The sequence below is a fragment of the Platalea leucorodia genome, assembly GCF_965183815.1.
Source record: "Platalea leucorodia genome assembly, chromosome: 4".
NCBI classification, from domain to species: domain Eukaryota; kingdom Metazoa; phylum Chordata; class Aves; order Pelecaniformes; family Threskiornithidae; genus Platalea; species Platalea leucorodia.
The window spans coordinates 100,532,624-100,559,980 of NC_138826.1; the positions used below are offsets into that span (position 1 = coordinate 100,532,624).

Consider the following 27,357-nt stretch of genomic DNA (forward strand, 5'->3'; position numbering starts at 1 on the left):
CTCCAGATGCTAACGTTCTTTGTCCAATTTATATTGGAATTATTTGGGGGAATCTGGGGAGCCTGACACTAAGCTTCAAGCATGAAGTTCACTTTGCCAAGCAGTTTTGTGATATGAATAGTATTTCTGGGTTCCCTTCCTTATTCAAAATAGTGCGTCTTTTGTTGGTTTTTTTTTGAAAGCATCATTAACAGAAATGCCAAAATAAAAGGATTTTTTTTGGTGCCATAGTGCTATCTTAACTTTCATTTCAACTCCTTGAAATGAAAAATATGTTGTTACAATTCAGTGATGAAATTCATTATACTAGGTTATCATTAGATGAAAACCTTCTACTGAAAAAGATATAAAAAACAGGTAATAACATAAACATAACTTTAGCTTCTATTATCAATGTAAAGCAATACAGTAAAGCTGAATTCTTCCAACAAAATACACCAACATTAGAAAATACCAATAATTAAGGTACACCATTACAGACGCAAAAAGTTAGGAAACGTGAAGCATCTGTGAAAGCTTGTAGGGCATGCAGTGATGAAGGGCAGAGGGACAGACAAAAACAGCTTCTGGCATCAGCTTCAGAATGTGAGATGGTTAATTTCAGAGCCCAGATCAGTCCCTCACCCCCCCACTTTTATCTTCGAAGCCAATTGTATTGACAGAATAAATCAATCATTACAGAAATGAGCAAAATAAAAACCATACTTCATTGAAGAGTGACATAAAAAGCGCAAAACCAGGAAGAAAGTGAAAGCAGAAATCCCAGGGGTATGAAAATCCAACTGCCTACATTCGTTTCCATTTTGAAGTCTTACAGCCATTGAAATGTAGAAATCCAAACAGAGCAGAAGCATTTTGGCACCAGTTCAAAGGCTGCTGAAGTTAATGAAAACACTGTCGCAGATTTTGAATCAGGCCATAAATGTTCATTGTAATTTCTCTGTACGCAGTCTGTTCAACATTAATGACAAAAGCTGGTGTCTTTTCCTACCAGGGATGAAAAGAGCAACATGCAGTACAATGCCCCACATCTAAAAGAAGGTATCGTCACATTAATTTAGCAGAATGTGTAACTGAAACAATCGGTGCTCTGATTTTAAGTTTGCTCTTAATAGTTGTTGTTTCTAGAACCAAGACACGACACTCCCTTACTGAAAATCAGGCTCTTCATATCTTCTTAAAGCAATCTGAGCTAACTAGGAAGCTGTTTTAAAATTAATAAATAGAATATTTTAGTGATTAGGCTATTATCAATTCTTCTGACCCCATAGTAAGAAGAAAAAACCATGAATTTATTGACAAACAAAAACATTAAAATGGAGGATTCTTTCAATTTCTTTTTTAATATGATAAATTTGTTTTGCACTGTTGTTTAAAAATATTAACAAATCCTGACTGAGGCTCACTACTTACTCTACAATAAAATATGAGTAAGATTTCACCATGCTCTGCTTTAACTGCAAGTAAAATTGAAATTCTAAACATTTTCTGAAAAAAGTAAATAAAACAGATTAAAATCAAGCAGAACATTAATAAAACTAACTGAATCTGTGCCTAGAGGGCATGAAAATGCAGATATGGGAAGGAGGTTCCAGTAGTATTTGTAGTTTGTTAGATGTTGTTCACCTCAAGAAAAGTCATACTTAAAAAAGAAACTGAAAAAAGAAAGTGAATAAGTGACATGAATTCAGGCATTACTGACCACATTATTTTAATGAAAACAGTGTTATTAAATTTGGTTTATCTTTTCTTCTCTAAGACAGTCTATTTCCATATATATATATTTATAAAATCTATTTTTTTTTCATTTTCTCAGCATAAAATTTTGAAAGAAATATCTTTCCATTCTTGCATAACATCTGTTGTTCGAAGTTTTTTTAGTTCTGCAGTTTGCCAGAGCACTTGGCCAAAATAGATTAAGTTCCCTTAAAAAACATAAATAAAATGGGATTGGAGAATAAGTGCAATAAAATATATGATCACTAGTTTGGGTGAAAGACAAAGGAGCTCCTGAATATTTACCCAAATATTTCAGATAAAGTTATTAAAGTTCTTTGAGCCTGTTTGTAGTCAGTAAAGGAGGGATATTGAAATAACATCTCTGTACTAATAAAATAAAACAGCAGACCACTAACTAGAGTTTAAGCAATCTTTCTTTGCAGAGTTCAGATTATGGGGCATGTTTCCCATTTGCAGTTGCAAAAATCCACAAAAAGCAGTGCCGCTTACAAAATATTAACAGCGTCAAATGTTCAGAGCAAGCATTATAAGAGAATTAAATGAACCCAAATGTTTCCATCCCTTCCAAAAACAAGGGAACGGAGTGTCAGTGAAAAAGACCATCTGAACACATAAACCAGTACAATTTAAAAAAAACTAACAGTTTTCGACGAAAATCCTATCTTTGCGGATTGCCTCTGAGAACTGTCACAAATTTAATAAGAAACACAAACTGACTATTTGGTGGAGTCCTATTTAAAAGGCTGATTGTTCTCCTAAGTAAAAAGTTTATACTTCGAAGCACAAACTAAAGCAATAACAATACATGGACTTATGATTCAAGTGGTAGTAATTTAATTTTTAACATAGAAGATTTTTTTTTTTAAAGAATAATCAAAAATGGTATAAATGATTACCAGTTAATCCAGTTAATAATCCAGTTAATGTAAGACTAACTGAAATATATAGCCTAATTCATGTTGATACAATTTGTGGAGGCCAGCCTCTGGCCTATAAAAATTATTCACTTTGAAGCTGATTTTGCCAATAATTTGTTGTATGTTAATAAAATCTTAGATTTCTTGTTTTAAATGAAATTTTAATTCCATTATGGAGCCTAATAGCACCTGAAGGCAAATGAGGTTTGGAGAACATCTGGAATACTGGGAGGCTAATGATCTATCTGATATGGCGATCAGACTCAGCTAGGAATAAGAATTTAAGATGAAAATTCAGGACATCCATATGAAAAACAGCAAACTAAGAGTCAGCCATCAAATCCCATAGTTGTTAACTCTGAGAAGTAGTAGACAAATGGAAAGTAAGATTTCTGAGCTCGTACTTTTGTGGCACTGTTCAGAAAGGAGAGAGGATTCTGACAGTATGGTGCTACAGCCAAATGTTAAAAACATGACTAGGTTACTCCAGAAACGTGCACAAAGTCTTCAATGAAGTGGAATGGGAATAAAAATCCCTTAGTAATGTGAACCCTGGAATCTCCTACATATACAGATACAAGTTTGTCACACGCTGCTTTTGGAACAGCTTCCCCAAGACTGGCAAGTGAGTTCAACTGCCTTATCAGACAGTGGTGCAGCTACCACCAGAAAGTGCTTGATTGCGTGATGGAAGCAGACCAGCTGCGCAGGGGTTTTATCCCCTACAGATGATGATACAGGGACTAAAGTTATGAGGGACCAAAGTACCGTAACTGAACTGAGAATAACTGTTGAAAGTTTGAGACCGTTCAAACATTCTTCACTGCTGATGAAGGTCTAAAGTGTTCCATAACTGTGTGTCTTCCTCACTGCAGTGCAAGTCAGGCTAAAGAGGGGCTTCTACCTAATGTTCTAGTGCTATTGATCCCAGCAGGGAAATACGCTGACAAAAAGATTTGTAGGAGATCTACAGTTAACCTAAAGGTAGATCAGGGCCGCCTTTGTTCATTTAACTGCCATCAAGAAGATACCCTGAAGTTGGCAGCACATTAGGCACACAAATAATTCCCCACCACAGTGCAAAATGAATAGCAGTTACACACATTGACTCCAGACTTAGACTGTCAACATAACACTTAGATTTTAACTCTCCAACAGCAAACCTTTGCTGATATCTGTTGCAGTAAACCTGTGAGATGCCACACACAAGTATTAACAAAGCCTACAAATAAAACCAGAAGAACTATAGAAAAATGGAAATAAAAATGAAACATATTCTATAGGTATGAAGTAATATATTCAAAACTGCACTGTTATCCAGGCAATTGTATACCTTAATGTGCAACCATCTAATGCCATAGGAGAATACAGTAGCCCCAGCTATGCCCTATTTTCTAAAAGATTCATAAAGCACTGAAATACATATTCCATGGAAGATCACCAACAGAGGTAATTTTCAAAACATTATTTCAGACTGAGAAAGTATTTTGAAGTCCAAAATAATAGCATTCACCAAAAAAACCCACCCCCAAAAAACAAACAAAAAAAGGAGTTTCTTTAATATACGCTAATCTGCAGCCCATTTACTTTAAACATTAGTCCTCTTTATGTTTAAAAAAAAGCCTTCAATTTGGACACCTCCTTGAGGAAGCAAACTAATTTATAACATTACTAAATCAGCAAAAGCATTTCCATACCCCTGGAATGTGGAAAAAATATAAATGAAAATTTCAGCTTTTAGAAAGTAAAAAAGAGAAAGGTATAAAAAGATAAATAAAGCAAATGAGAGACATATAGGAAAACCAAAACATTATTTTAGAGGGAGACAGTTTGTAGCATATCAATCCCTTTACCTGATGCTGTTACCAGGAGGCTGTCTGAATCACATGGTCTACAGGATGAAGCACTAACAGGGTTTATGGAGGAGCTACAGGCAATGGTGGTGGGAATGACAAAGGAATTTTCTGAACATGCAGGTTGGTTCAGTCCAGGGAAGTGGGAAGGCCAGGCACCCACCTGAGATGAGGCTATGGCTGGTATGGCACAGCCTGCAGGTGCCACAGATAAATCTATAGCAGGTTTTGGTGGCAGCTGAGGTGAGGACTTAGAAATAATTTCTTCATTTATTACCCTGATTCCTTGTGGTGAACTTGAAAGAGGTGAGGTCACGGTTTTGCTGTCAGTTTTTGCACTTGTATTTGGGGATCGACTACTATCCATTAAAACTTTAAGCTGTGGGTGTGGTGGAGAAGGAGTTTGTGAAAGCCCTGGTTTTTTAGGAGGAATAGGTGGAGGATTTCCTCTGTCAATTCTTGATACACTGGGAGTCTTTAAACTCATTCTACCGACTGGGGGGTAAGTGCCAACTTCCATTGAATGTGACGTCCCCGGCCGCGATGGAGCGCTGCTCTGAGGGCTTGTAAATCTCGAAAGGACTTGGGTAACGGTATTCCGAGCTACCTGTTTGGCCACTAGGTTGTCACGACTAGTAGGGGATACATCCCTTGAGGGAGGGCTTTGGGTTGTGTTTCCATTTTGGTCTTGATCATTCGCATTCGCTTGAAATCTAAATCTAGCTGCTTGGATTCGTGGATTTAGGCCTGGATGCCCAGTAGTGTTGGCAGAGGGTGAATGCAAACTGTGCATAGACGAAGTGAGTGAGGAATTCTGAGCTGCGGCAGTTGGTGCTGCAGGGGTGCAAAGGGAAGTACTATTTGAAAATGGGGAAGTGCTACTTGGTAAATCAGGTGATGAGCCTGTACTTGGTCCATTTTCCTCAATTTTGTTTTGATTCTGTGTAAGAACAGGAGTTGCAGGAGGGACAAGTTCGCTAGATGAAGATTGCCTATCAATGACAGGCTTCACAAATGCTGCATTGGTGCACACATTCATTTTTGTATTGCCAGACGCTAGTGGGTTCACTGTAGAAGGCTTTACAGATACAGTCAAAGGCAACTTCTTAACATTTTCTGTGCTACTGTCCATCACTACGGTATCTGTTTGGCAGGCAACAGTTCTTGAGCTTGGCTCTTCTGTTTCAACAGAAACAGAAACAAGACTCCTATCTTTATTTTTATCTTTATTTTTAAGAGAAAGATTAGCTTTACTTTCATTCTCCTTTTTTAATTGCTCAATCATTTTGATCATTTTATCTCTCTCTTCTCTGAGGTCACTGGTGTGCGCTTCCTCTTTATGAAGTTTGGCACGCAACTGCTCTCTCTCTGTGTCAAACTCAGACAGCTGCTTTTCCATTTGAGCTTCCATTTGTGTACTCCTTTGTTTCTCAGCTGCAAGAGACTCCTCCAATTCAGTAGCCTTTTTCTTTTCCTCTTCAAATTTTAACATCACTTCTTCCAGTTTCTGGGCTTCCTCTACAATTCGGCCAGACAACTGCTTACACTCTTTCACTAGCATCAATACTACATGCTTATTCTTTCCACGTTCTTCTTCAAGACGAGCAGATAGCTTTTTGTGCTCCAGCTCAAGATTCTGTAACTGAGATTTTTCCATTTCCAACTGTAAGAAAGCATGGATAAAAATTCTCATTACCAAGATGAAGACCTTCAACATAACGTAGTATTTACCTGACATTGATATTTTAACCTTTGAGAGTATGCCTAAATGGAACCTGTCCGCCCCAGGAAAGTGATTTGTGATATCTAACACAAGTGCCTATAATCTTATACAAGCAAAAGAAAGAGACAGGCATCTCTGAAGAGCAATTGAGAAACTAAGTAAGCCCATCTACTTTCCTCCATTGACAACACAGAGACTCCCCAAAGTGATTAAATGCTTGTGATTCCTGAGTGAGGAGCTACCCATTCTCCAGAAATTAAACATAAGATATCACAGAAAGTCTTCTGCTCAGTAAAGGAACCAGACACAAACAAGAGATGAGCTTTGCAAAAAAACTTTGAGCCCAGAAATAAAAAGTTTGGGTTTTAGGTTTTCCTCAGACTGAAGGAGATTAGGGTTGAAATACACAGTCCATCACATCCATAATAGGTGTCTTATATGTTGTTTTAACATTTATAAATAAGACATTCATTTCTGAGACCAACTTTTTGGCACAGGCACAAATATCTTCCTGTACTTACTAATAGCGGAACGTCTCACTGACATTGGTGATGTATAAACTATGTCATAAGCTAGAATCAAAAAACTGCCTACTACGTGCAGATAATGGATAAGAATAATTTTTCCCCTCATTCATATAGTCATCGCCTCTAATTCATCTTGCCTGCTGATTATGCTTTTATTCAAAGACCCTGTTCTAGAAAAGCACTGGAAAAATATGTTAATGCACCGTTTTATAAAATACCTACTAGTAATAATGCAAACCAAATTGCTTCATGTTTTCCCAAGCAAACTTTTCCATAAGTCAAACAACAAAAGGAAAATTGATTTCTTTCTTCTTGCTCCTCCCTTCACATACTGATGCAGTAGCTTCCTATATGGCTTATCTGAATGACTGATAAAAAAACCCAAACAAACAAAACCCCAAAAAACTGCTGAACATTCCTTCTCCTGTACTGTTTTTATTGGTTTAGCCTTGCCAGTTCTGCTTCATATTTACGTACAGATTGATACAGAAATAACAATTCAGAACTGTACCAATAAAGTGCGTTTTCTAAGCAGGCATTTTTTCTGGAAAAATACTTTCATGTACTTATGAAAAAAAAAAAAATCAAGTGCTCACAAACATGAATGGTTAATTTTGACTGCAACAGGAAACTGCTTCATGCTTCTACAATAGGAGAACATTTCATAATGCTCAAAAAATAATCTAAGAAAAGCTGTGGCAAATAGCAGTACATTTAAGATCTTACTTGGAATAAATGTTTCACTTCAATAGATGAAAGAAGAATCATAGATTATAGATTCAGATTACAGTGTAATGGTAAAATGATACTAATTTCAGAGTTTAAGACAATACAGTATCGTGAATATATTTACTGTAAACTGTAATGTGGGAAACAAGATGGCCCAGGGGATTGGTAATAGCTATGGAATATCTCCTCTCTCAGTCAATGCTTAAAAGATTGTCTTGATTGCTAGATGAAAACAAACAAACAGCCGCACAGGCAAAAAAAAAAAACCCAGGCATTACAATATAACAGGTTTTCAGAAGCCTGTTGCTACAGCACACTATTCCCTGTCCTCTCCAATAGGAGATGAAATTTCTTAGCTCTGGAAGCTTTTTCCACATCACTGTACATGTGTCTACAATTCATTTTAAACTAAACTGCATTTAAACAAAAGCTAATATAAATACCATTTTTAAATAACAGCTTGTTACTCTCCAGTTATACCACAGAGTAGAGTTGAAACCCATGCCACCAAGAGATGAGTACAAGAGGGAGAGACTCTGCAGTTGTAACAGAAATAAATCCCACCTGCTATAGCTCATTGTCCCCAGGATAATTTTTTCCCACACAGTAAGTAGAATTCAAACACAAGAAAACGCTTAAAAAGGAAAGTAAGTGAAATGACAGAGAGAACAAACAATAAATCCTGAATTAATTTACACTTATAGAAGAACGTGTATCTCAGTCCCACAACATTTCTAATCATGTTACCTGACTGTAGATTTCTCTTCCATTTTCTTCAGAAGAATGGGAAAAAGCATGAAGAAGTGATGGCAATATTGATGTGATGTATATTATAGTAATAGTAAAATTTCTTCCTGAAATCATGCCATTGTCATAAGAAACAGTGAACTAAGAGGAAGAAATCACTATGGGAAATTATACCTACATTATAAACGTCATCTTGGCTTCAAATACCTCAAAATGTGTTTAGCAGTGGAGGGGTTCTACTGGGGTTTTAGAGCTTCAACCCAGGTTAACCAATACACTCTGTACAATGCATTTCACAAAATGAAGTCCACCCTTTCTTAAAAACAGTATTAAATACATAAAAATAAGGTATGGCATTATCGGTCATTGCTAAGCAAACAATATCAGCAACAACACCTCTTCAGTTATGTTAATGACAGTACAGCTGCAAATTAAATTAACAAGCTATGATGATGACACTGCCTTTAGGAATGGTCCCATTCAGAGTTCTTCACATGCAAAAAATTCAGTATTTTTTTCTCAAGCATTTAATTGTTTTTTTCAAAGCATCCGACAGCATTGGATGCTTCACAAGCATTTCAAAGCAAGTGGAGCATCCAACAGTTTCTTTTTTATTAAAACAGATACAGAAATAATGAGAAATGTATGCAAGTTTTAAAGCTTGGAAATGCACTAAGATTATAGTGAAAATGTTTTTATCAACATTTTCTATACTTTATTATTCCTCCATTTTGCATTCAGACAAGGGGCTGGTTCTATAAATTAACTGTTGTGAAATTATATTACTTTCAAATAATTACAAGCAGATTTTAACATATGACTGGGATGAAATCATCTTACCACACTATTATAGTATCTTATTTGTAAACATTGCATATAAATAAAGAATCTCTTATATATGTAAGTCCTCTACTTGATTTTAAATTGACAAGAGCAGCATTAGTTTCTCATTTTACTTTGTCTCCTATGTCTCTCTCTCCCCCTCACCCTTGTTTTGGCTGCATCATCTTGAACAGGAAAAACCTCTGAATATTTACACCCATTTTTTTCCTTTAGATGACAGATTTGGAACTAGCTGTAATTATTTATGAGTTTATGAACTAACTACAACCTGATTTTTGCGAAGTGTACTATATGCATACACTAAATCATGCCTGGAAATGTGTCCAAGAAGGATTTGAAAAGCGGTGGAAAAGGATACTGAGAAAAATAACAGTGTCCCACAAAGAACAAACCAGCAAAGGCCCTTCAAAGGTGAGAGACAGAGTGCATGCCTTGTGAGAAAAGGTAGAGGGAGCTTGGCTTGCTTAGTCTAGTGAAAAAAAGGCTGAGGGACGATCTAATAGCAACATACCACTCCTTTTGAAGGGTTCTTACAATGATGACAGAGTCAAATTCTTCTTGGTAGTGGCAGGTGGGGTCCCATAACAAAAGGTTAACATGAAAAATTGCCCTTTAAGAGGCTCAGTCTTGGAAAAAAGTTCTTCACAAGGATAGTACTGCAGAATGGCTGCAGTATTGCCATTCCTAGGGGTTTTCAGGACTCAGCTAGACAAATTCACAGATGACCTGGTGTGCTGCTGGTGACAATCTGCTTTAAGCACAAGGTTAGACTAAGTGACATCAACAGGCCTCTTCCAACCAATGTGTCTGTCTTTCTTTGAGCATGCATCCCAATGCTAACTTCTCTGCAAACATTTGACAGATCAAGAACTGTCATTTTGATTATCTGGTTTTGAGTTCCCAGAAAACCTCGGAATTAATTTTGATAGCAGCTCCAGGAAAAGCATTCAAGAGATGGAATAGGATGGAGACTTAACACAAAGCAGATGACATTTGGGGATAAGGTGTTTGGTATAGGGTAAGCCTATGACTGACAGGCATTTGTGCATCTCTCTCATTTTTCTACATTCTGGCACATTGTTACGACTCGCTTTTTATGATCAAATAAAGATTTTATTCCAAGAATAATTTTAAGGTTACGGTATTCACAGATAGTAAGTCACCAGTAGTAAAGGTTCAGTCTGAGCCTGTTTAAAGTCCAGTAATATCCAGAGAAAATAAACACAGCTGCACACAGACCTCACTACTTAGTGTACGAGTGAGACAGCAAGGCAATACCAAACACGAAGACAGAGGAATCACACATTTAGAGAAGGAGGAAACACTCTTGGGGGGAGGAGGTGCAGCTGGCTCTCTATTTAGGTCACATTTGTCTGGGCTTAATTTACTTTCTTTTCTTACACTGGGTCACCCTACTTTGTCAAACATTTCTAGAAATTCCTCAAAATACCTTCATTACCCTCTCCCATGGAGGGATTCAAGAGATAGAGAACAGATAGAAAAATATGTAACTAAGGAAAGGTAAAACACTGAATGAATGGTTTGTGAATGAATGGAGATGGTTGAGAGAGATGCCATCTCTTGCCACAAACCCAAGAAGTTTAAGAGTGCCCTGTCCAAATAGCATTTCTAATTGTTTTTAAAAGAGGAAGATGCAAGTTCCGTAGAGAGTCATGCACATAGCTGCTCAACACCATGCAGTTTGTTTTCAAATCCTGTGTTATTTACATTTCCTATTTGTTACAAGGAGTAAAAACAGTAGAATGGTAATGACAGGCTTTCAAAGCAAGGCATGTTTTTTCAAGTGTAGTGCTTTAAAGTTTAGCTTGAAAGTTACAGACTTCAGAATTGAGTGTACTAGAGGTTTAGGTATTTCTCAAGGTAAGAATCAAACTGCAAAATAAATTAAGATCAAACTACTTAAAATTAAGATTTAAAGGAAAAAAAACTCATGTATTCTTCTAGGAAACAAAAGACAAGAGCATCCTTTCCTCTAGATGCAGACTTAGACATATGGACTTTGGTAATAAACCTGGGCCAAAAAAAAAGGACAAAAATGGAATTTACATATCAATACCCTGACTTTGAGACATATTCTCAATATAGAATCATAGAATCATAGAATCGTTAAGGTTGGAAAAGACCCTTAAGATCATCGAGTCCAACCATTTACCCAGCACTGCCAAGTCCACCACTAAACCATGTCCTCAAGCACCACGTCTATCCATCTTTTAAATACCTCCAGGGATGGGGACTCAACCACTTCCCTGGGCAGCCTGGTCGAATGCCTGACTGCCCTTTCGGTGAAGAAGTTTTTCCTAATATCCAACCTAAACCTCCCCTGGTGCAGCTTGAGGCCGTTTCCTCTCGTCCTATCCCTTGTCACTAGGGAGAAGAGACCGACCCCCACCTCACTACAACCTCCTTTCAGGTAGTTGTAGAGAGCACTAAGGTCTCCCCTCAGCCTCCTCTTCTCCAGGCTAAACAACCCCAGCTCCCTCAGCCGCTCCTCATAAGACTTGTGCCCTAGACCCTTCACCAACTTTGCTGCCCTTCTTTGGACACGCTCCAGCACCTCGATGTCCTTCTTGGAGTGAGGGGCCCAAAACTGAACACAGTACTCAAGGTGCGGCCTCACCAATGCTGAGTACAGGGGCACCATCACCTCCCTGGTCCTGCTGGCCACACTGTTCTTGATACAGGCCAGGATGCCATTGGCCCTCTTGGCCACCTGGGCACACTGCTGGCTCATGTTCAGCTGGCTGTCAGCCAACACCCCCAGGTCCTTTTCTGCCAGGCAGCTCTCCAGCCACTCCTCCCCCAGCCTGTAGCGTTGCATGGGGTTGTTGTGACCCAAGTGCAGGACTTGGCACTCAGCCTTGTTGAACCTCATACAGCTGGCCCCTTGATCCAGCCTGTCCAGGTCCCTCTGCAGGGCCTTCCTACCCTCCAGCAGATCAACACTTCCACCCAACTTGGTGTCATCTGCAAACTTACTGAGGGTGCACTCGATCCCCTCATCCAGATCATCAGTGAAGATGTTGAACAGGACCAGTCCCAACACTGAGCCCTGGGGAACACCAATCGTGACCGGCCGCCAACTGAATTTGACTCCATTCACCACCACTCTCTGGGCTCGGCCGTCCAGCCAGTTTTTAACCCAGCGCAGAGTGCACCCATCCAAGCTGTGTGCAGCCAGCTTCTCCAGGAGAATGCTGTGGGAGACAGTGTCAAAAGCCTTACTAAAGTCCAAGTAGAGAACATCCACAGCCTTCCCCTCATCCACTAAGTGGGTCACCTTGTCATAGAAGGAGACCAGGTTACTGAAACAGGATCTCCCTTTCACAAACCCATGCTGGCTGGGCCTGATCCCTCGGTTGTCCCACACATGCTGCATAATGGCACTCAAGATGATCTGCTCCATGACCTTCCCTGGCACTGAGGTCAGGCTGACAGGCCTGTAGTTCCCCAGATCCAACTCCGATCTTTCTTGTAGAGGGGTGTCACATTTGCTAGCTTCCAGTCATCTGGGACCTCCCCGGTTGACCAGGACTGCTGATGGCTTGGCAAGCTTGGCAAGCTCCTCCCCCAGCTCCCTCAGTAAATATGTAAGCCCATCTTACATGCATGTATCTGTCCATATACTAAAAGCCAGAGATAGATGAAGAATTTAGGTACAAGAAGAGACTTGTGGCCATGCACTGAAACAAGAAACTGATCCAATTGGCCAGACAGATGTGCCAGGGTCTCTCCCAATATCATTCTTCAGTCAGAATAAGGAAGCTTACTCGCTCTTTTCAATGCTGAGACAATCCCTTCCCCAAAATGCCAACTTACTTACAAAGCATATGAAAAAGAAAACATTTAAGAGTCCTCAAAAAGAAGTGCTAGGCAAGTACAAGTAACAGTTCACTACATAGCCCATTACACTGTTTTAAGACTTACATATCATACATACAGTCTAGTATTATTCATTTTTTTGAATGCGGTATGTGTTTTTCTGAAGTCTTGACAGAGTGGGGTTGCTTAAACTAAACTAAACAGCAGAGGTAAGATAACAAGAAAAGGTTTGCTAATTTAATTTAAGCATGTATTTCCAGCATACTTCTAGTACTTTTGTGTTCATATTATTTCCCAAAGAGCAATTACTACTAAAATCAGTTTTATGTCAATTGTCTTAGCATTGTCTGTTTTCTTTTTCTAAACATCAATATAAAACTGTCACCAAAAAGCTATTTCACAGCTGCTGAAGACATTCAATCAATCTTATACCCAGCGAAGATGATTCAATGCGTAGCAAGCATTTCTTTTCTAATTATTCAAAAAAAACTGGTTTAGATTAGTCTACTACATTACTGTTCCCCTCTTTCTCTTAGAAACCCCTCCCCAACATATTCATATTTAGCTATGCTTTAGGAATGTATGGCTTACACACTTGTGAAATATGTGAAACCAACCAACGATTCACTTTCAAAATGACATTGTTTCATCTTCAATATGAGACTTTTTGTGCAACATACTTGTTCCAAAATAATTTTCTTTTTACAGCAAATGTTCTAAATATGCAAAAAAGTATATTTTAGAGTTGTAATTTATTTTTACTGATTTGTGAAACAGAGCCACCTAATATAAAATGCAAATAAATTATTTATTTTATGCTATTTAGGTTAGAACAAAAATAACAGTAGCTTCTCTAGGCTTCAATGGTGTTGGTTTAAAAATATATTTTGATGATGCTTTCTCAGCTCACTCTGAGCTATCCATTTACATACTGCATTGACTCGTACCAGTTATATTTCATTCATTCCATAAGCAGAGCTAAATTCATGGAACAAATGAGGTGTGCACACAAAATATCACCAGAAAATCAGCACCTCACTGTATACGACAATTAAGTGATAACATTTTAACACTTGTAATGATAACCAAGTTACACAAAGATACAAATTAAAAAAGTGGCATGAAAGAACAAATCAGGAGAGGGAAAGGAAAAAAAAGTTGGTAGCAGGATACCTTCTTTTGTCTGTTTTCAGCAGCAGCCAACTGAGCTGACATTCTTTCTTGCATTTTCCTGCAGTGAGCCATAACAGCTTCTAAAATGGACAGAGGGTTCATGCATATTGGCTTCTTTTCTTTATCACCAGCACCTGCCTCAAAGTCTCTCTGAAGAGCCAGAAATGGGTCACTCAGATTAAATCTTCCATATCGCTCCTGGATAAAAACGTCTTTGCGCCGAGCCTAACAAAAAAACCAAACAGAAAAAGAAATAAAACTAAATGCATTCTTTGGAGTACATCCACACATAGAAGAGAACTAAACCACAGCAAAAGTTATGTAACTTATTAATGTTTTTAAAATATTTTCTTTAGGTATTCGTTTACGATCTCTAAAAGAAATAGTCAGATACATTGCACACAGATTTCATTATAGTCAATACAATTCACTACATAAAAAAACCCTTCACCTTCTCAATTCAATACAGAAACATCAATTTGGAGCAGTTTCAGAAGTATCATAAAAATAACATCTTGTAAATTGGCTGATACACAGAAAGGAAAGGGAAGAAAAACTATTCTAAAACAAAGTTTTCTATTTCTGTGTATTAAAATGATGCCAGTAAAAGATATGAAAACATGCTTTGTGTGTTTACTGCAGTACCAAAATAAGTATTTTTCAAATAAAAAAACTGACGGTATGTTTACATATACAGATATTTTCATAAGTAATAGCAGACAAGCAGAGAGCAAAAATACCACCAACGCTTTTCTGAAATTAAGACATTTTTCATATCTCTGTTCAGGAAGAACTTCATGATCATATGTTTCTCCATACCATTATTTTAAAACATAATTATATTTCCAGACTACGGTACAACACTTTATTGTCATAACAAAAAATATTACACAATAAAGATCAGAGGTAATTTTGCTTGACAAATTTTTGGTTCTTCAGCCCAACATGAAAACAAGATCAGTTTCAGAGAAGGTATTTTTATACATTTAATACACAGTACACAGGAAGGCCACAGATAAGTACTGACTTCTAACAGTCTTCATAGAAAATATTGTTCCAAAATCTCAGGCTTAAGACCCATCTAATTTGGGGGGGAGGGGCGGAAGAAAACCAAACCAAGCGAAAAAGCCCCCCCAAACCAACCAAACCCAAACCAAACAGAAAAAAAAACACCAAAAAAAACCCACCAGAAGAATCCAATGATTTCTAAAATCTTGTGGTGGTGGTTTTGTGCTTGCACATATAAGAGAAAGCAGAAGGAAGAAAGCCAAACCATTATAGCACAAATTTTGGAAGAAAGTGAAGGCTTGTTACCTTAAAAATTAAGTCACTAGAGCAGCTCTTTAAAGAAGTATGTCTCAAAAAATCAGAAAAAAAACCCCACAGTGCAGAGAAACACCATCAGAAAGACAAATCCCTCCAAAAATGGATAAAACATTTATCTGTGATTTGGTTCAAATTCAGTTTTGATGAATAAGCAAAAAAGAGGAAGAACAAGCCAATTCTGAGATACAAAAGAGGAGGAACAGACCTAATGGTTACCAAACGGGTTAGTAGATCATTTGAAAGCTTGAAGTTAAAATTGTAACATATGAAAAGGCCATGAAAGGTAAAACACATTTCAGGGCATGAGAAACCAAAGAACATAAGAACTATGTTAAAAAAACTCTCCAGAGACTAACTACAAATAACATACCTTAGTGAATGCCCAACTTTTTCCTATATATTGTCTACAAAATTGAAATGTTGTGGGAAATTAAAAAGTAAAAGAGAATTTGACTGCAACAGAAATAAGTGTGCCTACATATTCTGATGCTTGAAATACTTTTAGTTTATTTTTCAATTTGACAGTATAAATAGAACTTGAAAATATTTATTTAAAAAACAGGCCTTTGGGGCATAACTTCAGAAAAAGCTTACAGAGTTCAAGCTTCAGAGTCTAGCTAGGCTTACAAAGTCAGGTAGTGATTGGTTGAAGAGACAAAAATAAGCTGATAGAACCTAGTTATTTTTTATAAATTGCCTTGCAAATAACCCCTAATTAGTCTAATATTTTAATCCCTTTATTTTTAACTTAGACTTTAACATAAAATAAAATAATATAGCCAGTTCCAAAGGTAATATTACAAAGTCAGGTGGGGAGGAGCTATATTTGTAGCTCCTGGTTCTATATACTGAAGTCACAGGACAGTATGCAGCTTAGGAATTCAATGTTCTTGTAAAGGAAACAATCGAAAACCAAAAACCTGACCCTAAATGGATTAAACAGATAAGCAAGATGACAAACCCAAGCAGGTTAAGAATCTAAATGGAGATGGAGGCACAATCCATATATAAATTAACAGCAGTGTAAAAGCCACTTAATTTATCTAAAGGAAGCAAGCCACCAAAGTAAAGGAAAAAACACCGATGTAGCAGCTCAGCTGTAAATAATAAAAAAAAAGACCACCAGAGCCTCCCTCCTTAAATCCAGAGACCAACAGCAAAAAGAGCAGCCAAGTAGATTAACTGATCTCAGGGGCAAAGGCAACCACTCATGCCTTTAAGAAAACACAGGTAGACAACCAGTGAAATAATGTGTAGTTTCCAGTTTTTTCTATGACCCATGACTAGGCTGTCCGCTTGGCACATGCTGTATGTATGCAATATGAATGTACTGTTTGAAATGTGCTCTAACATGCATAGCAAATAATAGAGCAAGCAAGGCAAAGGCTCAGTGTGCACCTGCCAAAATAGTAACGGGACTGGGTGTTCGGATTCATTAACTAAGGAAAAGATGAAACCATATAGAAGGGATGAGCTCCGCCTGAATGAAAATCAAAAGAATCTGCTGACATTAAGAATTAAAGTGGCTACAGGAAAATCTGAAAGCTAAAGACAGTGAAAAAAACAATATGTCTCGAACGGCACATGGTTTGGGATGACAGACCCTGTAGGGCTGAAGCCGTAACTGTATACCCTCAAGCACAGGGTAAAACAGACTGGCAACTCCCAAACCATAAACACCAAAGTCATCTCAGGATGCTTCCAACTCAAAAGGGAGCTACATGCAAAATATTAGAACAAATGTTTCCATGTTTCTATACAAGTACTACAAATATAAAATAAAATGATGGGATGAGGATGCATGTTTTCAAATGACGATACCAGAATAAAAGATAAAGCAGAAGCTTGGTAGAAAGGAAACAATGAGTAGTTCCCTAAAACTGAGGCACAAAGTGGCAGAAAGACAAGCTAGGCTTTGTTTTTTTAACATGATCCCTCCAGCCCTAAATAATACTTCTGTCCCTTTGCACTTCACTAAAGCACATCAGATGAGAGAAATAGAAATACTAGAATCTGGAAATTTTCAGTCTTTCAGCACTGAATTTCAAGTCATAAGAACTAGTAGCAATATCAAGATATCTGTTTTTTATGGCACTCTTTATCTGGGGAATGTACAGTCTAATGTCATACGGGTAATTAATCCTTTAGAATAGTCTCTGCATAATTTGGTGGCTGGGCTAAATAAAACAGCATTGGCAGTGCTGCATATATTAACTGCAGTTGCACAGCAATATATACAGAAAACAACATTTTAAATGTTGATTTGTGAATAATTAACTGAATGCCTTTTCAAACTGAAAATTTTCAAAACCAGACAGAATACGCACCCACTATGGGAGGCAATCAGGCCTGCTGCATTGTGAAAGATGCTGTATGAATTTATAAACCATCAGCTTTATTTTTCTGCACATACCCATTTGCACAGCAACTAGCCTTTTAATGGAAGAACCGTGATTGAAAGTATTTAAAGGTATAAAAAGATGTCCATGGGAAGTGATACTTTTTGCAGCCTGTGCCAGTAGTACACAAAATTATGACTTAAGATTTAAGCTAAATCCTCCAACGGGTAACTGCTAATGAAAACTGACAGAAAGCCCACACAAATCAAGAGAAAATATCTAAAAACAAAGAAAAAAACCCCTTTAAATAGCTAATTCATGAAATTTACTTCTGCAATAGAGTAAAAGCTTAAACTTATTTACAACAGCTTTTTAATTCAGTCCAATAAGAACATCACATTTATATAGAGCTTTTAAATCCTTACACAGGGTCTGAAACATTAAACAAGGAGACTAAAATAAGAGTGCAATTACTACTTAAAAAGAACGAAAACCCGAAGTTTCTTTACGGACAGGCTGGTCTATAGCATGTTAGATCAAGGATGGACTACATGTTTATACTAAAAAAAAAATACAGTAGAACTGGAAAACATCTTCAGAGAGGAGTGAAAGATGATCAAAAGGTACAACATGGCTTCTCTTCAAGGAAGAGCTAAGTAAAAATGGGACTTTTAGGTGTGAAACAGAGACAACCAGGGAGAAACTTGCTAGAGGTCTGCACACTGACAGGACAAGTAGCAATCATCCCATGATCTAATGAGGGAAATTTGAGTGGGACACAAATTCTTCTCACTGAGAGCAGATAAGCACTGGAACATGTTGCCCAGGGAAAACATATAACATCTGTCATTGGGAGATTTCCAAACCTAGATTGGATAAGGCCATCAGCAACCCAATCCATGTTTGACGTTAGTCCTGCTTTAAGCAGAAGATTGGACTGAACAATCTCTCGAGGTGCCTTCCAACCTAAGTTACTCTATGATTAGTGATTTCTTCTAGGACTGTTTTTTTTTTTTTTTTTTTATCTTGTAGGTGCTAGCAATCTTCTCAAGTAACAAATGACAGAAATGAGCTCTCAGAGGAAGGAAAACCAACCAAATACTTATTGGTGGAACAAGTCTTATGTCTTGCTTTGGATCATGAAAATACTTTCTATGACATAGAAAACAGAACTTTTAGTCTGTAATATTTTCAAAAATAAAAAATCAGTACTGAACAATCCTAGGGATTACACAGCTGTACGACACAAGGGGAAGGTTTACTCTCAACTTTTCTCTCCTAGGTCTGCAGCCAACAAGAATCTGGAGGATCAGGCTGTAAGATAAACTGCTTCTTTTATGACTCCCTCGGGGATCCCATCTCCTACCACACACAGCAAGACACCTTATGCACCCCTACACCAACTTTTTTCACACTATTCAAGTCACCTCTATGCATCTATCTGCCAGCTCCCTCCTGGAAACTTCCATCTCTCAAGCTGACCCTTTGCAGTCACTGACCCCTTTTATCTACCGGCAGATGAAGACTGGCAGCGGGGTGTGCAGGGAGAGGAACAAAAGGAGTGGAGGAATCTGCATGATAGGCTATGGGAAAAGCTGCAAATCCAGTATAAGAACTGGCCTGCAGTCACTTGTTTCTTATGTACCACTTCAGAAGAAGAAAAAAAGAAATCTATTTTCAGTGACCCAACTGAGAATTATGAAGTCTAATTAGAATTTTCCCCCCCTGTTATTGAAACAAGAAAATAAGGGGGCAGGGAGGCCTTCAAATAATATCCATCTTACTGTGGACTTAAAGCTAAAAGCACAAAAAAGCAAGGAAAAACAAATAGGACCAATTAATATATAAGTAAGAGATAAGCTCAATAACAAACCCCGAAAAATTAATAACATAAGTTATATTTTTAGTTTTCTTTTGGTAATAATCTACGTTGATATTAGCTGCACACATTTGCCAAAATGAGTTTTCATAATCATCTTACATAATCAGTAACAGAATATATAAGCAACAGTATTTTTAAGGTTAATACTGCATTTTTCCCCCAATGTATCTCAGAGTTTCCTCTTCGTTTACCTGCCAAGTTAAGAGTTCAGCGAGTCCAAGTCTTCCATGCAGCAATTGATGATAAACATCAAAAATAGGACTGCGTGTCCTACACTGCTGTGGAACAATGGAACTGAATTAAAGCTGCCCCAGAACCCTTAAACAAAATTTCCTTCCTTTCAAGAGCGTTTGTTCCTCTGATTAATTTCCTTTTCCACATATACTAAAATTGTTCCAACAGATGTTGATAGGTTCATACTAATATTTTCTCTTGACATATGTATTAGGGAGTGGTAAAAAGTTTTCTAAAATTAACCAGCACAGAAGAGGAAGCAGTAAAAGCTTATTTTATGTGTTATGTTAAAGACAAGGGTGAGCCCTTCATTCTAAATAAAATGAAAAGGGTAATAGATTTTTTAGTCTATTAAGAGGAAGGTGGCTGAAAGAGAACATATTTATAAATCTTCTTCAGTGGCATTATACAGTGTCTTGAAATGATTTGCTGGAGCTATTTATTTAAGCAAAAGAGAATTATCCATGAATATATACTCATAATAAAAGCCGTACTTTCAGAGATACCTGCAAAATACTGGGGTGGGGGATATGATCTCTTACTATGATTAATTGAGAATGACTCTTTAAAGAATGCTAGCAATTTTTTTACACAATATGGTTTGGGGGCTTTGTTGGCTTTTTTTGGTTGGGTTTTTTGTAATGCAGATATAAATGAATGTTTTCAAAGTATCATATGAGATGTTACTTCCATCTAAAGTTTTACAGAACAAACTAAAAATAGAAATGTAAACATCAATGACTGCTGAATAAGTAGTACCCTGCAGCATGATTCCTGTCAATGAACATGTGATGCTCAATTTCTCCTTACAATCTTAACTACAGCCTAAATTCCTTTCTTCAGTACTGTGACAGTGCATACCTATGCAAAGTCTACAAGTGAGTTAGATTTTAATGAACTTGATATTACACGAAAAAATATTTGACCAACATATTCAAACTGTCTGTTTGCATGTTAAGTGTCAAGTATCATAAGACAAAAACTTGTGTGTACACGTTAAGGATGAAAAAAATGGAAATTCTCTGAAGAAGACTGATGATTGTAACAGGCTGCTAGTTCAAAAAGAGTGAAAACAGTAGAAAGAATTGAGAAATAGGAGGATGCAATCAGCAAGTTAAATAAAATCAACATAAAGGTTGATTATGTTCTGATAGACGTATATAATTGTTTCATACTATTAAAAAATGCTCTTTACAGATGACTGATCAGGATCATGAAAGAATTCAAGTCTTTTGGTAGAGGTACCAATAAAAGAAAATACACTAGTTTCATAATTTTTAATGTAAGGCACACATACTCCTAAAAAGCATTCAAATCTCTCTTGGAGCAGTGTCTTATAACAGTCATAAGCCATGCAAATATATCAATGAAAGTCGTTACAGTGAAGTATGCTGCATGAAAGTGGAGATATAACCAGTTTTTCTAGAAAAGTTATCCCAAGCATGAACCATTAAAATAAGAGTAACAACAAAAAGTTGCATTATTCTCTCATTCACAACAACCCGTAGAACTTTTCCAAAAATTTGTAATTTGCAAAGTGCCCCTTTCTCTCAGAATCACATAGCTTTAAATCCAAACTTTTAAAAAGCATTTTTCAAGGCAAAAAGAAAGCCCTGAATATAACACTGTATGTTGTTTTACAAGGCTATCCTCAGTAACCTCCATTTAAGAAGATACACAAACCCATCATTGTAAGGCATAAAAGGTCAGATCTTACCTAGCAGTTGATGAAAACAACAGCAAACCAGATTTTCTCTCTTTCATGCCAAGTAGCCAAACACTAAAGTGGTCTGCAAAAAGCTGTACAATTTCCTCTTCTCTGCACTAAAAAGCAGACTTAACAAAAGTACCACATCCCTAACAATTAATTCAAATCTCTCAGTGTATAAGAGAACAAACATTTAATTAATACTTAAATAATCCCGACTTACACTATAACTGAAAGCACTGAAGAAGAATTATACAACCAAGTTAATGAGCAAGCCTGAATTTCCTTAGGGGTCTGACTCCATAAAAAGAGAATATCACCCAATAGCACCAGTTTAATCTTACCCCAATATTGCTAAGTAGCACAACCTCCTTCTCTTTCTCCCTGTTACCTGACAAAAACCTCCATGAAAAAGAGAGGTACAGACAGGACAGACAGACATATGCTTCCAATTCGTCATTACTAATTTTCTCCCTTAGAGTAATGAAAATCCACTATTTTGAGATTGCAGTTTTAAAAATGAAGAGGCCATATTACAAAGCTAAGATCTGTTACTAACAGATTAGTACCAACAAGAAAAACCAATACAGTCAATATAAAATATTCTTTGCTTCTTACAGATGTAAAAGGTGAAACTCAGGCCTTGCACTAGGTTTCTAAATGAGGAAGGAGAAAAAGCCTGAGTTGTGAAACAACATGTGTTTTTAATTGAGAAGAGCCATCCAGATGTTCCATATAAAGATGACATTAGACCTATTTTATGACAGCTTTGTTGTCTGATGCTTAAACATTTGAAAATTATAGGGCAATATTTTGTAAGGAAGTATCACTGTTCAATGCTCTGATTATCTAACCACCCAGACATTTATTTCTGAAAATAATACAGATTTTCATACTGATAATGAGTCTCAGTGGATAGAAGAGACTTAAGCTTTCTAGTTACTTTAAATAACCATTTGTCATCTAGACTTTTTTGCATGTTCAAATTTATAGTTCAAATTCATGCAAATCAGCTCATAATTCTTTGCATGGAAATCTGTCAGGCATTCTTGTGAAGTACTGAAGGAAATCTGACTTCACCTCTAACCAAAAAAGAGCGCTTTAACCTTCATGCTTAGCAGCAGTTAAAAAGTTTCTTCAGCTCAGTAACAGACAAAACATATCAAAGACATAACAGAAAAACTTTAACTAAATCAATCTGTTTTTCATTTACAGCATTTAGATTTTCAAGCTCTCAAAACCTCAGTTAAAATATCATCCCATATTACTACATGGCAATTACATGATCACCAAACTTTAATTATTTTAATGGAAAGGTATGCAAATTACAAGTTTACAATACAATCATCAGGCACAGTCAACATGGGTTCACAAAGAGAAAGTCCTGTTTACCAATTTGATATCCTATGATAAGGTCACCCACCTGGTGGATGAAGGGAAGCCAGTGATGCAGTTTTTCTGGATTTTAGTAAGGCCCTCACAGCATCCTACTGGACAAGTTGTCCAGCTGTGGCCGGTCACCAGCAGTGTTTCCTAGGGTTCAATTCTAGGGCCGGTTCTGTTCAATGCATTCATCAACGATCTGGATGAAGGAGCTGAATGCACCATTAGCAAGTTTGCTGATGAGAACAGATTGGGAAGTGCTGTTGACTCTCTTGGGGAAGAAGAGGCCTTGCAGAAGGATCTAGACAGACTGGAGCATTGGGCAATGATTAATGGGATGAAATTTAACAAGTCCAAATGCTGGATTCTGCACCTAGGACAGAGTAATGCCGGGCACAAGTATAAATTGGGAGAGGAGTGGCTGGAGAGCAGCCCTGAGGAAAGGGATCTGGCGGTGCTGGTCGACAGCAGGCTCAACAGGAGTCAGCAGTGTGCCCCGGCAGCCAAGAGGGCAAACCCCATGCTGGGGTGCATCAAACACAGCATAACCAGCCGGGCAAAGGAGGTGATTACCCTGCTGTATTCAGCATTGCTGCGGCCTCACCTTGAATACCGTGTGCAGGTCTGGGCCCCACAATTTAAGGAGGATGTGAAGGTCCTGGAATGCATCCAGAGGAGGGCAACAAAGCTGGTGAAAGGGCTGGAAGGCATCTCCTGTGAGGAGCGGCTGAGGACTTTGGGCTTGTCTAGTTTGGAGAAAAGGAAGCTGAGGGGCGACCTCATGGCTCTCTACAGCTTCCTGAGGAGGGGAAGGGGAGAGGGAGGTGCTGAGCTCTTCTCCCTGGTATCCAGTGACAGGAGGTGTGGGAACGGTTCAAAGCTGTGCCAGGGGAGGTTTAGACTGGACAGTAGGAAGCGTTTCTTTACCGAGAGGGTGGTCAAACACTGGAACAGGCTTCCTAGGGAGGTGGTTGATGCCCCAAGTCTGTCAGTGTTTCAGAGGCATTTGGACAACGCCCTTAAAAATATGTTTTAGCTTGGTCAGCCCTGAACTGGTCAAGCAGTTGGACTAGGTGATTGTTGTAGGTCCCTTCCAACTGAAATAGCCTAGTCTATTCTATTGAAAACATAGATTTATTTGAAGCATAGTAAGAGAATTCAATGTTTTCAAGTGATTTCCAGTATTCACTGGATGGTAAATTGTAAGAGTATTATGTATTACCTCCAAGAATAATTTTATTCTTGCTACTACCCCTACTGAAGAAGCTGAATGAATGGACTTAACTACATTTGATTTCTAGAATGGAACATTTTAAAGTAATCAGAATACTCATCCACATTGTATATTTTGGATTTTATGCCCTTTATTAAAACTTTAAAGCAATTTTTCAGCTAGTACTCTCTTTACAGATACCATTCCTTAAAAGTTACCAATTTTAAAATTGTCATATAACAGCTTTTATTTCCACAATATCTACCTAAAATTTTGCTCTGTTATTTCAGAGAGAACACACTACAACCACTGGTGCTCTGTTTTCTCAAATTTTCCATCTATTTGTACAAATGGAATGCTGGCTTTTATAAGAGACTTAGCGCTAAGTATTTCTAGTACACTGCTAGAGCTTCTAAGACAGATGCCTCTCTCTGGGAGAACTGGAGGTGGAAAGACCTATCCACCAGTCAGAACAGTATCAAAACAGAGTGGGATGGAGAAAAGCATGGGAATACATACACCCAAGCATAACAAAAGTAATTGCTGCTATGTGAGTATTTTCCCAAGTGTTGAATTTGAAAAGGACCCCAATCAAATCTCTTCTCTTATTCATAATTATTTTTTAAAAATTACCATCATAATTTATTTGGAAGAACCAAGAACAAACCTTATACATTTTTTCTTCAGCAACAGTAACATGAAGAGACACACAAAAGAAGTGTTATCAGTTTCACTTTAGTATTACCATCAACAAAATTAACTGTACTGTTTATTGGTATAGAGGAAATACCCTCTGTATGTTCCCTTAACTGAAAACGGAAAACTTCAGTTAACATAACAACACAGATAGGATGACCCAGTTACATTTCTCATTGTCAGCAATGTGAGTAATGATGGCAAACAGAGAAAACATTTTAAATAAGTCACTCTAACAATGAAGTCACAGCTGTATTATTCATAAAGATCACAGAAATCAAGAAACAGTTACATCAACATGATGTTGGAACTTTTTATTATTATTTTTACAAATAGTGTGTGTACCTCTACTCACTAATGTATGCTGGATTACACAGAAAGATCAAACGAGAGTAGGAGGAATCAAGTGGGAAAGGTAAAGTAATTATCCAAATAAGAAACCAGCAGAATACTTTCAGCTAAATTAGTAGTTACATGCCTGGCAACAATAAAGATATTCAGATCTCATGTGAAAAACCAAAACACTATTAGCAGTTTAACAGTCACTGCTGGAAAGGACAAAGTGAAAAGGATGTTTGCAATGCAAGACCATAGAGTTTTCATACTAGAAAACTAGTCTCATAGTTTCATACTTGTAGTCTCCAATTTTAGGAGAGCCTGGAATCAGAGTATTTACCTGAGTAGTGAAGCTTGAGCTTAGTAAAACAACACATATACAGGACTGTTTTAATATGGTTTACCAAAAGGTTTGCTTTGCTCAGTGCTTAATATCTCCCTTTGGCAAATAGCAAATAACTACCACAAGAAGTGATGTAACACTACTGAAAACTTATTTTGTCAGTAGCTTCTAGAAGAGGCCTTTATATGTGTCAAAATACCAGGATACCTCAGATCAACAAAGCTAATCAGTCCAGGCACTGCTGCTGCTACATCCCCAACATCTATTGGAAAAGGTGAGACTTGGTTCCATTCATAATGAAGTGCAAGAAATAAAGGTGTTAATTGAAGGAAAATCCAGATACAGGTCACTTGATACCTTTCATCATGCAAAGAAAAGTATTTATTGTTAGTTACCCATGCTTACAGAACTATTACTACAAAAATGCACTGAATATAAGAAAAGTAAATACTTTCATAGTCATCTGAAATGATCTTTTAAATAAGATACTATATATAAAGCCAACCCACCAATACTATAAACAGTATTTCCAAATTATTACAAGATGGACTCTGGCAGTATCAAGGATAAGGTATAAGACTGTCCTTTAATTTCACAACATTTCCTGAAGTACAGTGTTAGGTTTTGCTGTCTTAAACAGGCTTGGTCATTTTGTTGTCATGCAACAAAAGCTGTTCTCTTATGTTGTAATCAGTCATGCAATTCTCAAAAATGGAGGTCCACACAGATACTTACTGGAATAGTGTTAGTTTCTTCAATTGTTTGGCAATAAAGCAGTGTATCAAAACATGCCAAGTAATTTTATAAAAATAAATTTAGCTGACATAATATAAACTTACAAAACCCCCACCAATACATAAACCATGATGGGGGGGGGGGGGGGGGGAATGAAAATTTGAACATTCTTTAAGGTTGTGTCTAACAACACTTTTTCAATTAGGTGAACAAAGTACATGCTGCATTACTTTAAAAATTTAAATAAACCACAGATAAAGAAATCATTCCAAACTAAGCACTGAAAAATCATTTCATCTACTAACCTGTCTGAGGTTTATTCATACTTCATAGTTTCCTTGCAATCAATTTTAAATAGCTTGCCATAGTGAAATAATACTTTTTGACAGCCATGGTCAGAAAATTACAATAAACTAATATTAAGAAAGTAAAATCTTTAATCATAACCAGAATCATTGGACAGGTAAAGACAAACTATACTTAAGAGCAGAGAAAATGCATGTGCAACCATAATTAAAGTCATTAAATCAAAAGCAGTGGTCAGATGAGCAAGGACACAAATTGCAGATCATTACCTCCCAAAAATTTAGTAAAAATTAAATTTTCACAAAGAAATTGCAACATGCAAAAATAACAATGCAGACAAGGCATTATCTGACTTCTATTTCATGGTTCACTTCTGCCACCAAGGCCAACAACTGCCATCATACTGCCTACAACAATAACCTTCTGTTACATACAGTTTAGCATCTTCTGCTCCTCCTTCTACCTAATCACCATTTTTCAAAGACACCTGCTACAAAACAGGCAGTCTTACTGGCTGCCAGAAACCTCTAAAGCTGCCTTCTGTGTGCTCTTAGCTCCATTCTTTGGTACAAGAGAGCCATGGGATTCATATGTATAGGAGAAGTTCAGATTGCATTTTAAATTCACAACAACTTAGCACAATTACTGCAGGTAAGGGTCCTCATAATTTATAGGTGGTGTAGCTTCCTTTGACAGATTACACTTAATAGACATGTAATTTTTCTACCTATCACTCAATTTGAGAACAACTAAACTATATGGAT

The 27,357-nt window shown here is 37.3% G+C and overlaps 1 protein-coding gene across 1 annotated transcript in view; it reads right to left on the reverse strand.

The window, feature by feature from the left end:
- Positions 1–27,357, reverse strand: part of CTTNBP2 (cortactin binding protein 2) — a gene marked incomplete at its 5' end in the record, with an annotated part of 88,791 nt that overhangs the window by 39,708 nt on the left and 21,726 nt on the right. Inside the window, 2 exons of the mRNA XM_082309718.1 lie at positions 4,511–6,173; positions 14,093–14,317. Of these exons, the coding sequence (XP_082165844.1) occupies positions 4,511–6,173; positions 14,093–14,317 (1,888 nt within the window). The remainder of the gene's footprint in view (positions 1–4,510; positions 6,174–14,092; positions 14,318–27,357) is intronic.